Source organism: Caretta caretta, chromosome 2 (assembly GCF_965140235.1).
Source record: "Caretta caretta isolate rCarCar2 chromosome 2, rCarCar1.hap1, whole genome shotgun sequence".
Lineage (NCBI taxonomy): Eukaryota > Metazoa > Chordata > Testudines > Cheloniidae > Caretta > Caretta caretta.
In genome coordinates, this window is record NC_134207.1 from 3,043,379 (window position 1) to 3,055,967 (window position 12,589).

At 61.5% G+C, this 12,589-nt stretch overlaps 1 protein-coding gene across 1 annotated transcript in view; it reads right to left on the reverse strand.

The window, feature by feature from the left end:
- The window catches only part of SLC39A4 (solute carrier family 39 member 4), a 32,072-nt gene that overhangs the window by 4,562 nt on the left and 14,921 nt on the right, over positions 1–12,589 (reverse strand). Inside the window, exons 3-7 of the mRNA XM_048841887.2 lie at positions 5,766–5,970; positions 4,690–4,940; positions 2,412–2,583; positions 1,858–2,030; positions 496–657 (exon numbers count right to left, since the gene is read on the reverse strand). Coding sequence (XP_048697844.2) covers positions 496–657; positions 1,858–2,030; positions 2,412–2,583; positions 4,690–4,940; positions 5,766–5,970 — 963 coding nt within the window. The remainder of the gene's footprint in view (positions 1–495; positions 658–1,857; positions 2,031–2,411; positions 2,584–4,689; positions 4,941–5,765; positions 5,971–12,589) is intronic.

Consider the following 12,589-nt stretch of genomic DNA (forward strand, 5'->3'; position numbering starts at 1 on the left):
GCATGGAGCACCAGCACCACCTGTGCCCAACGGGAGGCAGGGAGGCAGCCAGGCAGCGCCTGACGGGGTGTTGGCTAAGACGCGGGGAAAGGGCCAGGAGATCTTTAACCCATTCCAGCAGCACAGTTCCCACTACCCCCACCCCCTGGGGCATTGGGGTGAGCGCCCCCTGCTGAGCCCCCCTCCCAGCTCCCCGTGCTGAGCCCCCTTCCTGCAGTACAGCACCTCCTACCCCACCCAGGGCATTGGGCTCAGGGCTGAGTGCCAGGGGAGAGCGCCCCCTACTGAGCCCCTGCCCCATTCCCTATACCTCAGCGCCCCCTGCTGAGCCCCTGCTCTGCTCCCAGCACCACAGCACCCCCTAGTGCCGCACTGGGGCATTGGGGTCAGCGCTGGCTGCCAGGGGAGAGCACCTGCTTTTTCTGTGAATCCCGCCCCTCCAAAATACCCCATCTCCCTCCCCCACCTGCCCCCTGCCTCCGTCGCCCCCCAAACCTTGGGCTCGTCGCCCCCCAGGACGCTGAAGAACTTCTCCAGGAGGAAGAAGGCATAGATGCCACCCAGCACGGCCAACAGCTTCCAGGTGGTGTCCCTGGGCCCGGCCTCCTCAGCCCCATGCGCGTGCCCCTCGTCCGCGTGCGAGTGCAGGCCCAGGAACTGCAAAGACAGCACTAGGGAGTCTCAGCCGGGGCGGGGAATCGCTTGGGCACGCTGGGACTCCCCCTCTCTGCCCACGCACTCCCCGTGTGTAAGCACACGCCCCTGCCATTGCCACACACCCATGTGCATTCTCCCCCCCGCCCCGCCACTGGCCAGCACGCATGCAGCCATCTGCACACCCACGTGCACTCACTCCCACGTGCCCATACGCACTCGCATGTGCCCTCATGTACATCCACGTGCCCATAGCTACACCCACATGCACACCCACGTGCCCATACATACATCCATGTTCACACACTCTCACATGCCCGCTGTGACGAAGCAGAACTGTTCTTAATGTTCCTCTGAATAGTGTGGGGGTGCCTCAGTTTCCCCTAGGCAGTTCTTAAGTATCTAGGGGGTGGGGTAAGGGTGTATGATCGTTGCAGAGCCCTAGAGGGCAGGTGTGTGCAGGGGTCTGGACACAGAGAATGGCCGACACCCTGTTTCCTGGCAACTGATGGCCTGGGCCCTTCCCCCCCTGCAAGGTGAAAGCTAAAGGGTTGGAGAACAAAGGAATCAGGTGCCCTCCTGGCCGGGGAAAGGGACAAAGCCCAGAGGAGGGGGGGGTTGGAGGGGGAATCAGTTTGGGGCTGGCTGGGGACATGGAGTGAAGTGCAGACGGGGTTGTCTGGCTCACTGCCCCCCAAAATGGACCCAGCTGAGGGGTCCCGTTCTCTGCACCTGCAAGCTCTGTTTTAGACCATGTTCCTGTCGTCTAATAAACCTTCTGTTTTACTGGCCGGCTGAGAGTCACGTCTGACTGCGAAGTTGGGGTGCAGGACCCTCTGGCTTCCCCAGGAGCCCCGCCTGAGCGGACTCGCTGGGGGGAAGCGCACGGAGGGGCAGAGGATGCTGAATGCTCCGAGGTCAGACCCAGGAAGGTGGAAGCTGTGTGAGCTGCGTGTCCTGAAGACAGGCTGCTCACAGAAAGGCGACTGCCCCAGAGTCCTGACTGGCTTCGTGGGGAGCAGTTCCAGAGCATCGCCCGGGGACGCCGGGACACCCACACACACTCCCACGTGCCCGTACGCACACCCATGTGCACCCGCCCCTGTGCCCACGCACACAGCCACCGGGGTGCTCACCCACGCCCATTTCCGAGCTGTGCACGCAGTGCCCAGGCGCGGACCCCCGGCTGGCCCGGCAGCTCACCTGGGGGATGAGGTGGAGCAGGGCGTCCCCGGTGAGCGAGCCCACGGCCAGGCTGACGAAGCCCTGGATGACGTAAGGGTAGGTGCTGGCACAGACGGTGCACAGGAGCAGGACGATGCCCAGCAGCGCGCACAGGCAGATCACCAGCGTGGCCAGCGAGCCATAGATGTACCCTGCGCAGAGAGCGGGTGTCACCCACCCCGGCCCGCACAGGGCAGGACGCGGTACTCCCAGCCAGCCCGATGCCCCCGCCCAGCTCCTCCCCCAGGCACTTGAGGCAGGAAGGAGCTGGGGTCTGCCCCCGCAGGGCACAGGACGTGGGAGGGGGCACTCACTCTTAGCGGCTGTGGGGACATGGGGCACCGGGGCCACCGCATCCCGCCCCACAACCAGCTGCTTGGAAATGGAGAGATCTCCGCACGCCCCGGGGGCTGCCCCGTGTTCTAACCCAGGCGGGACATAACACACGAGCACCGCCAAGCCCAGCCACGGGGCCCCTCTCGCCTGGCAGCCCCGGCTCGGCACGGAAAGCAGTACAGGAGACAGGGCCTCACTTTCTGCCACGGTCAGGCGGCCGCTGGGCACGCTCAGGTGAAGGACAGAGCAGGCCCCGCTGAGCTGCTGCTGGATCAGAGCCGGGCTGAGGCTGGTGAAGTCCGGGCCAGAGATCCCTGCGTCGGGCTCGAGGCTGTAGATCTCCAGGAGGTCGCCGGGGCTCAGACACACCTGGAAACACAGATGGTGAGTTACTGACGGAGTCAGGGGCACCCAAGCCACGGATCTGAGGCCCCCACGGCCCAGGGCCCTCAGTCAGTGGATAGTGGCTTCTCCAGGGCTTTGTCCCAGCTCCAGCGACATGGGTCCAGCCCACCCTCAGAAGGTTTCCTGCTTCTCAGCCTGCTCTGCCCTGGTTCGCTGCCAGCCCGAGGCCCAAGCATAACGCTCTTGCTGCCACACTGCCTGGGCTGGTGGCTCTTCATAGAATCATAGACTATCAGGGTTGGAAGGGACCTCAGGAGGTCATCTAGTCCAACCCCCTGCTCAAAGCAGAACCCACCCCAACTAAATCATCCCAGCCAGGGCTCTGTCAAGCTGGGCCTTAAAAACCTCTAAAGATGGAGATTCCATCACCTCCCTAGGTAACCCATTCCAGTGCTTCACCACCCTCCTAGTGAAATAGTGTTTCCTGATATCCAACCTAAACCTCCACCACTGCAACTTGAGACCATTACTCCTCCTTCTGTCATCTGCTACCACTGAGAACAGTCTAGATCCATCCTCTTTGGAACCCCCTTTCAGGGAGTTGAAAGCAGCTATCAAATCCCCCCTCATTCTTCTCTTCCGCAGACTAAACATCCCCAGTTCCCTCAGCCTCTCCTCATAAGTCATGTGTTCCAGTCCCCTAATCATTTTTGTTGTCCTTCGCTGGACTCTCTCCAATTTATCCACATCCTTCTTGTAGTGTGGGGCCCAAAACTGGACACAGTACTCCAGATGAGGCCTCACCAATGTCAAATAGAGGGGAACGATCACGTCCCTCGATCTGCTGGCAATGCCCCTACTTATACATCCCAAAATGCCATTGGCCTTCTTGGCAACAAGGGCACACTGTTGACCCCCAGCCAGCTTCTCGTCCACTGTCACCCCTAGGTCCTTTTCTGCAGAACTGCTGCCGAGCCATTCGGTCCCTAGTCTGTAGCGGTGCATTGGGTTCTTCCGTCCTAAGTGCAGGACTCTGCACTTGTCCTGTTGAACCTCATCAGATTTCTTTTGGCCCAATCCTCCAATTTGTCTAGGTCCCTCTGTATCCTATCCCTCCCCTCCAGTGTATCTACCTCTCCTCCCAGTTTAGTGTCATCTGCATACTTGCTGAGGGTGCAGTCCACGCTCTTTGCTTCCTGCCACTGAGACCTGCCCCGAGGTCTGTGACTGCCCTTTGCGCACCAGACAGCAGGACACGACTCCAGCCCCAAACTGAAACGTGGGTGTGAAACTTCCCTATCCCACGGCTTTGCCCCCAGGCCTCTGCCCAGCCAGACTGCTGCCAGGCAGTACCCACTGCCCTGAGAAAGGCTGTTCTCAGCCCTGGGAGGGGAGCGTGGCTAGAGGGAGCCTGGGAGTCAGGACTCCTGGGTTCTGTTCTCGGGCTGTGGGACAGCCTCCCACTAGTGGTTCTGGGGAGAGCAACTGAATTGGGGTTAGGAAGGAGAAAGCTGGATGCATTTCTGGTGGGTGGCTGGTGATGGTGGGGGCAGGGCTCAGCAGCCCAGGGCTCACTTCCGGTTTGTGTCTATGCTTCAGGGCTTCAGCCGGCCACTGGCGGGGTCAGAAAGGGATCTGTCCCAGTGTATCCTTGGAGGATTTATCTCCTTTCTCAAGCACTGGGGATGGCAGTCCCTTTCTCTGGTGTTTGGCTGGCTGGTTCTTGCTCACATGCCCAGGGTCTGACATCCCCACATGTGGGGTGGGCAAGGAGTTTCCCCCCAGTCAGACTGGCAGGGACCTCAGGGGGGTCACCTTCCCCTGCAGCATGTGGGTCACTTGCCAGGATTCGCTGGGTGTAGCTCACTGGGACACTGCCCTGCCATTGCGGGGCCTCGGGCACCGGTACCCCACAGTCCCTGCTGTGCTCTGCCTGTGGGCTGGGGTGCATCGGTCACGTTTCAGCTGTGGGGTTCGCATGGGGGTGCTGGGGGCCTGGGACACCCACGAGGTCAGACTATGATCTGGGTCCCTCTGGCCTTTAACCCAGTGATTCTCCAGATGCCCCTGCCCTGGACTCTGGGTCCCTCGGACAGCTGACCTGGGGAGAGCAGTGGCCCTGCTGCCTACCGTGTCCCAGACAAGACCGGGATCATCCAGCGCCCGCTGCCCGGGGAGGCTCCGTCTCAGCTTCCTGAGCGTGTCGCCGGGGTGCGGGTCCAAGTGATCGTCGGGGTCTGTGTGATCGCTGTGGCGCTGGCTGTCATGGGGAGCTGATGCGGGCTCCGTGTGGTGATCGGCGTGTGATTCATTGTCATGGTGGTGGTCCGCGTGCTCGTCCTCTGGCCCCAAGGCCAGATGGCCCATCAGTGCAGTCAGGCCTGTCCCAGGGCAACCCTGTCATGCCAGCTCCCTGCCCAGTCGCCCCCGGGCAGGAGCGGCCCTTCCCCTGCAGTCTCCTGCCCTGTCCCCTTCTAATCCTCCCTCACCCCAGGGCTCAGAGCTGGCTGGGGCCCGGGGATGCTGGCGCACAAGCTGCCCAGAGCTCCAGGAGTGGGCAGCCGGGCACCATTGATGTTGTCAAGTGGAACATGGCCGGGGAAATTCATCCCAGCTGCTCCCCCCCACCCTGGAGAGGGCGTTGCTGAGGCGGGGTCTGGGATGGGGCTTTGCAGGAACTTCCCCCTCTGGACCCGGCTCCCGCGGCGAGTGGGGAGAGCCCAGCCAGGCTGTCGGGAGCCCAGGTCTCTGGGGTGCAATGGGGACGCATTAGCCTGCATCACACCATCGGCCTGCCGGGGGCCAGAGCAGGGCTTTGCCCGGGGGCCGCTCAGAACTGGCACCAGTCCTGGCCTGGAGCGACAGCAGGGACCGGGCTCATGGCTGTCCCTGAGCCTACCACCGGAGAGCGCCCTGCTCACACCTGGAGCCAGCAGTTGGCACACGCCCCGTTGGCAAGGAAACCCGTGCCAAGTGCCCGCTGGCCATGGAGCTGAAGGGCTGCAGGACCCATCCGCCTGTGCCATCCTTTCCCACGGGGTGGGGGCTCAGCAAAGCATCGTCCCCACCAGCCATCCCCCTGGGAACCCAGCCCTCCCCCAGTGGCCTGCTGCAAAGGACTCTGGGGCCCTGCAAGGAGGAGCCTGGGGGGGTGGGGAGGAGAACCGAGCCCTCGGTTACCCCTGGCCACAGCTGCCCCAACTCACCTGCCAGCGTCAGGTTCTGGGACTCGTTGCCGTAGTGACGAAAGATGTACCCCAGGAAATAATGGGGGGGCGGCAGGGCGTGGAAGCAGTCCCCCAGCAGCGCGTGGTACATGACCGTCACCAGCATCTTCCCGGCCACGTCGGCCGTCACCCGGCCAGAGACTGCGGCGCTCTCCTGCAGGACATGGCCCGCGTCCAGGCACGGCTGGGGGGAGAGTGCCGATGAGAATGGCTCCCAGCCCAGCCCCACCTCCGCCCCATGGGTCTGGGCTCCCCCAGCAGCTGTGGCGGGTGGATTCGCGGTGCGGGGGGTGGGACACACAGGGTAAGGAGAGCGAGAAAGCGCCCACCAAAAGGAGATGAGAAATACCAAAGGGGGGTATCGGGGGGGGGGGGAAACGTCTCCTGCTTTTTTCAGCAGCCCACAGGTCTGGAAGCCGCTGGGTGTTTGTTCTGCGAGTCTCCCATAATCCTCTGACTCCAGGGCCTGGAGCTTTAGGACCCCCCCAGGTACCATGAGATGTGCCTGTCACGGAGTGTGGGGTAGTCCAGGCCCTGCCCCCCTCTTCCTTGGATTCACTGAGACTCTCAGCCAGCCAGTAAAACAGAAGGTTTATTGGACAACAGGAACACAGTCCACAACAGAGCTTGTGGGTACAACCAGGACCCCTGAGTCAAGTCCTTCTGGGGGAGCAGGGAGCTTAGACCCCAGCCCCGGGGTTCCCTGCATTCCTCCACCCAGCCCAAACTGTAACTAAACCCCCCCCAGCAGTTCCCTGCTGCAGTCTCCGTCCACTTTCCTGGGCAGAGGTGTTACCTCTGTGACGATGTGACTCAGCAGGGAGGGGGGAGTGTTGACCTGTGAATGTGCCCTGGGGATGGGAGACCTGAGAGCCTGTCACCTGAGCCAGGAGGGGGAGGGGGAGGTGACACCTCTGCCCAGGAATGTGAACAGAGGCTGCAGCAGGGAACCTGCGGGGTGAGTTTAGTTGGCAGTTTGGAGGCTGGGGGGAGGAACACAGGGAACCCCAGGGCTGGGGTCTAAGCTCCCTGCTCCCCCAGAAGGATGTGATTGAGGGGTCCTGGTTGTACCCACAAGCTCTGTTGTGGACTGTGTTCCTGTTGTCCAATAAACCTTCTGTTTTACTGGCTGGCTGAGAGTCTCAGTGGATCCCAGGAAGAGGGGTGCAGGGCCTGGACTCCCCCACACTCCGTGACAACTGGTGGCAGCGGTGGGATCTACTGCACCCCGTGAACGGCGCTTCCTGCAGTAAGTGACTGGGGAACAGTAAAACGAAGGGGAATTGACGGGGACCAGGCGTGCTGAAGATTCAGAGACGGTTTCGGGGGGCGGTTAACCCCTGGGAATGTGTGACCAGAGAGAAAGACTTTTGCAGTAACAGGGTCCCCCGGGGGATTGCAGCGAGCAGTCCCAGGGGCGGAGGAGTCTGCAGCTCGACCCTGGCAAAGAGGTGGTGACCTCAAGAAGGACTGGCACACTAAGGGCTTTTCCTGGAAACCGTGGGAAGCTGCCCGGCCTGCGAGTGGCCAGCAGGGAGATGTACGCTAAACGCCTTAAGAGTGACCTGGTGGAGCTGTGCAGGCAGAGGGGGCTGCGCATCGGGAGGTCCACCAAGGAACAACTGATTGCCCAGTTGGAGGAGAGGGATCGCTTGGATGACCCGATCCCTATCCCTGAGGGGAGCCGCCCGGCAGACGCAGCGTGGGCCCTGGGGCCTGACCGGGCTGGGAGGGGTCAGACTGCTGCCGAGGACATCCCGAGACCCTTCCTACCTATGTCTGGGGGAGGGGTTGGGGGAAGCCCAGCGAATACCGAGGGCACCCTGACCCCAGCACCCAGCAGGGGATCCTCCCGGCGGAGCTCCCCATCCCTGGAGCGGAGGCGGCTGGAATGGGAGAGGGAGATGAAAATGAGGGAGCTGGAGGATCATGAAAAACAACGTCAACATGAGGAGAAACAACGTCAACATGAGCAGGAGGAGAAGGAGAAACAACGTCAACATGAGCAGGAGGAGAAGGAGAAACAACGTCAACATGAGCAGGAGGAGAAGGAGAAACAACGTCAACATGAGCAGGAGGAGAAGGAGAAACAACGTCAACATGAGCAGGAGGAGAAGGAGAGGGAGCGTCAGGAGAAGGAGAGGGAGCGTCAGGAGAAGGAGAAACAAAGACAGCACGAACTGGAGCTGGCCAGGCTGAAGAGCAGTGGGGCCCCGGCTGTGGTGAGTGAGGGGGGACCCAAGACTGCAAGGAACTTTGATAAGTGCTTCCTGGCCCAGCGTAAGGAGGGGGAGGACATAGATAGCTTCCTGACGGCCTTTGAGAATGCCTGTGAGCTGCACAGGGTTGACCCTGCAGACAGGCTCCAGTTTCTCACCCCCTTACTGGACCCCAAAGCCGTGGAGGTGTACAGCCGGATGACAGGGCCGGAGGCAGGGGACTATGAACTGTTCAAACAGGCCCTGCTCCGTGAGTTTGGGCTGACCCCCGAGATGTACCGGAGAAGGTTCCGGAGTCAGCGTAAAACGCCTGAGGTCACCTACCTACAACTGGCCAACCGGATGCAGGGGTATGCCCGCAAGTGGACAGCGGGGGCCCGAGCTAAAGAGGACCTGCTTGACCTAATCGTACTGGAGCAACTGTATGAACAGTGCCCTTCCGACCTGAGGCTGTGGTTGGTGGACAAAAAGCTCGAGAACCCCCAGCACGCAGGGCAGCTGGCCGACGAGTTTGTGAACAGTCGGTCAGGGGGTAGCCGGGAGGAGTCCCAAAAGAACAGGCCCCCCCCGATGCAGAGAGAGAGTCACCAGGGGGCCTCCCAGCGGGGAAATAGGGAGAACCCCCTCCCAAGGGGAACGCCTGGCGTCGGGCCCCTCCGACCCGCTCGAGGGGACCAACGTGACCTGAGCTGCTATCACTGTGGCCAGAGAGGCCACGTACGGTCCCAGTGCCCTGGGCTCAGGGACAAACTGAGCAGACCCAACCTACCCAGGGTTAACTGGGTAGGGACCCAGCTGGACGAGGGGCAGACGACTCAGGCAAGGGGGGCTGCCAGTTTACCACCTGCCCCGGAGGGAAGAGTACCCCAGGCCAGCTCCACCAGAGGGCTGGAGGCTCTGGACTCAGGGCGCTCAGTTTACAGGGTGGGCGCGGGGCTGTCCCTCCGGAGAGAGTGCCTTGTTCCCCTGGAGGTGGATGGGAGGAAGGTCAATGGATACTGGGATACGGGTGCGGAGGTGACGCTGGCCCGGCCCGAGGTGGTGGCCCCAGATCGGGTGGTGCCCAACACCTACCTGACCCTGACAGGGGTGGGTGGGACCCCATTTAAGGTGCCCGTGGCAAGGGTACACCTGAAATGGGGGGCCAAGGAGGGCCACAAGGATGTGGGGGTACACCACCATTTGCCCACTGAAGTTTTGATGGGGGGGGACCTAGAGGACTGGCCAAGCAAGCCCCAGACCGCCCTGGTTGTGACCCGTAGCCAGAGCCGGCGAGGGCCACTGCTCCCTGACCTCGGGGAGGGTACCGCACCGGAGGCGCAGGACCCTACCCTGGTGGGAAGGGAGGGCCGAGGGGCACGGCTCAGAGAGGCTGAGGCCTCAGACCTGGCCACTGAGGGGGAACCGGTCCCCATCCCTTCCCCAGCTGCTGAGTTCCAGGCCGAGTTGAGGAAAGATCCCTCCTTGCGGAAGCTCAGGGACCTGGCCGACCTCAGGGTGGTACGGACCATGAGGAGAGGCTGCCAGGAGAGGTTCCTGTGGGAGAAGGGGTTCCTGTACCGAGAATGGGCTCCCACAAGGGAAGTGGAGTCCTGTGGGATCAGGAGGCAGCTGGTGGTCCCCCAGAAGTATCGCCGCAAGCTCCTGTACCTGGCCCATGACATCCCCCTCGCAGGGCACCAGGGAATCCGGCGCACCCGGCAGAGGTTGCTACAGAACTTTTACTGGCCCGGGGTCTTTACCACGGTCCGGCAGTATTGCCGATCCTGTGACCCCTGTCAGAGGGTGGGGAAGGCCCGGGACAAGGGGAAAGCGGCTTTGAGACCTTTGCCCATCATAGAGGAGCCTTTCCAGAAGGTGGCCATGGACATCGTGGGGCCTCTCAGCAGGACGACCCGGTCGGGGAAGAAATACATTCTGGTGGTGGTAGATTTTGCCACCCGCTACCCCGAGGCAGTGCCCTTAGCTTCCATTGAAGCAGACACCGTGGCCGATGCGCTCCTGACCATTTTCAGCCGAGTGGGGTTCCCCAAGGAAGTCTTGACAGACCAAGGCTCCAACTTCATGTCGGCCCTGCTCCGGTGCTTGTGGGAGAAATGTGGGGTCCGGCACGACTGGGCCTCAGCTTATCACCCCCAGTCCAACGGGCTGGTGGAGAGGTTTAACGGGACGCTAAAGATGATGCTGAAAACCTTTATGAACCAGCACCCACAGGATTGGGACAAGTACTTACCTCACCTGCTGTTCGCGTACAGGGAGGTGCCACAGGAGTCTACCGGATTTTCGCCTTTCGAACTGTTATATGGAAGGAGGGTGAGGGGCCCCCTGGACCTGATGAGAGACGAGTGGGAGGGGAAGGCCACTCCCGATGGAGAGTCAGTGGTGGAGTATGTCCTGATCTTCCGAGAGAGACTTGCTGAACTCACGGGCCTGGCCAGGGAGAATCTGGCCAGAGCCCAGAAGAAGCAGAAGGTCTGGTATGACCGCACGGCAAGGGCCCGTGCCTACGCCACCGGGGATCCGGTGATGGTTCTCATCCCAGTGAGAAAGAACAAACTACAGGCCGCCTGGGAGGGCCCTTTCAAGGTCGTCAAGCAGCTCAATGAGGTAAACTATGTGGTGGAGCTGTCGAACCGGGCGCACCACCGCCGGGTGTACCATGTGAATATGATGAAGCCATATTATGCCAGGGGGAATGTGGTGTTTGCCGTGTGTGGACAGTGGGAAGAGCAGGGAGATGACCCTTTAGTAGATCTATTCCCTGGGACCAGAGCTGGTTCCCCCCTGGAAACAATTCCCCTCTCGGATCAGCTAACCCCTGCCCAGCAAGCTGAGGTCAGGGAGGTGCTGCATCCGTACCGACAGCTATTTTCCAACCAGCCTGGACGCACTAATCTGACTGTCCACCGGGTGCAGACAGGGTCGCACCCGCCGATAAGATGCTCCCCCTTCCGAGTCACAGGGAAAACTGCTCAGGACCTGGAAAGAGAGGTCCGGGACATGCTGGCTTTGGGGGTGATCCAGCCATCTGCCAGCCCTTGGGCCTCGCCGGTGGTGCTGGTCCCCAAAAAGGACGGGTCGGTCCGGTTCTGTGTGGACTATCGGAAGCTCAATGCCATCACTGTATCGGATGCCTACCCCATGCCCAGGCCTGATGAGCTCCTAGACAAGCTGGGAGGAGCTCGGTACCTTACCACCATGGACCTTACAAAGGGCTACTGGCAAGTGCCGCTGGATGCAGATGCCCGGCTGAAATCGGCCTTTATCACCCCTCTGGGGCTCTATGAGTTCCTGACCCTGCCTTTCGGCCTCAAGGGAGCGCCGGCCACCTTCCAGCGCCTGGTGGACCAGCTCCTGAGGGGGATGGAGAGTTTTGCCGTGGCGTATATTGATGACATCTGTGTCTTTAGCCAGACCTGGGAGGACCACGTGTCCCAGGTTAGACAAGTGCTGGACCGACTCCAGGGGGCTGGGCTGACTGTAAAAGCGGAGAAGTGCAAGGTGGGGATGGCGGAAGTGTCTTACCTGGGCCATCGGGTGGGGAGCGGCCGCCTAAAGCCGGAACCAGCCAAGGTGGAGGTGATCAGAGACTGGCCCGCTCCCTACACCAAAAAGCAGGTCCAAGCCTTTATTGGGATGGCAGGATACTACCGAAGATTTGTGCCTCACTTTAGCGCCATAGCCACCCCCATCACTGAGCTATGCAAGAAGGGGAAGCCAGACAAGGTGGTCTGGACCGAGCAGTGCCAGGAGGCTTTCCGGGCGCTGAAGGAGGCTCTGGTCAGTGGCCCAGTTCTGGCGAACCCGGACTTTGACAAGGCCTTTGTGGTGTTCACCGACGCCTCCGACACGGGACTGGGGGCGGTGTTAATGCAGGAGGATGAAAAGGGGGAGAGACACCCCATCGTGTACCTGAGCAAGAAGTTGCTACCCCGGGAGCAACACTACGCGGCCATCGAGAAGGAGTGCCTGGCCATGGTGTGGGCCCTCAAGAAACTAGAGCCCTATCTCTTCGGGCGGCACTTCACCGTGTACACCGACCACTCGCCCCTGACCTGGCTGCACCAGATGAAAGGAGCCAACGCCAAGCTCCTGAGATGGAGCCTGCTCCTGCAGGATTACGACATGGACGTGGTCCACGTGAAGGGAAGTGCCAACCTGATAGCGGATGCGCTGTCCCGGAGAGGGGGCCCCGAACTTCCCCAGGTCACTGGTCACAGTGACCCCGCTCAGTTCAGTCTCGAAGGGGGGAGAGATGTGACGATGTGACTCAGCAGGGAGGGGGGAGTGTTGACCTGTGAATGTGCCCTGGGGATGGGAGACCTGAGAGCCTGTCACCTGAGCCAGGAGGGGGAGGGGGAGGTGACACCTCTGCCCAGGAATGTGAACAGAGGCTGCAGCAGGGAACCTGCGGGGTGAGTTTAGTTGGCAGTTTGGAGGCTGGGGGGAGGAACACAGGGAACCCCAGGGCTGGGGTCTAAGCTCCCTGCTCCCCCAGAAGGATGTGATTGAGGGGTCCTGGTTGTACCCACAAGCTCTGTTGTGGACTGTGTTCCTGTTGTCCAATAAACCTTCTGTTTTACT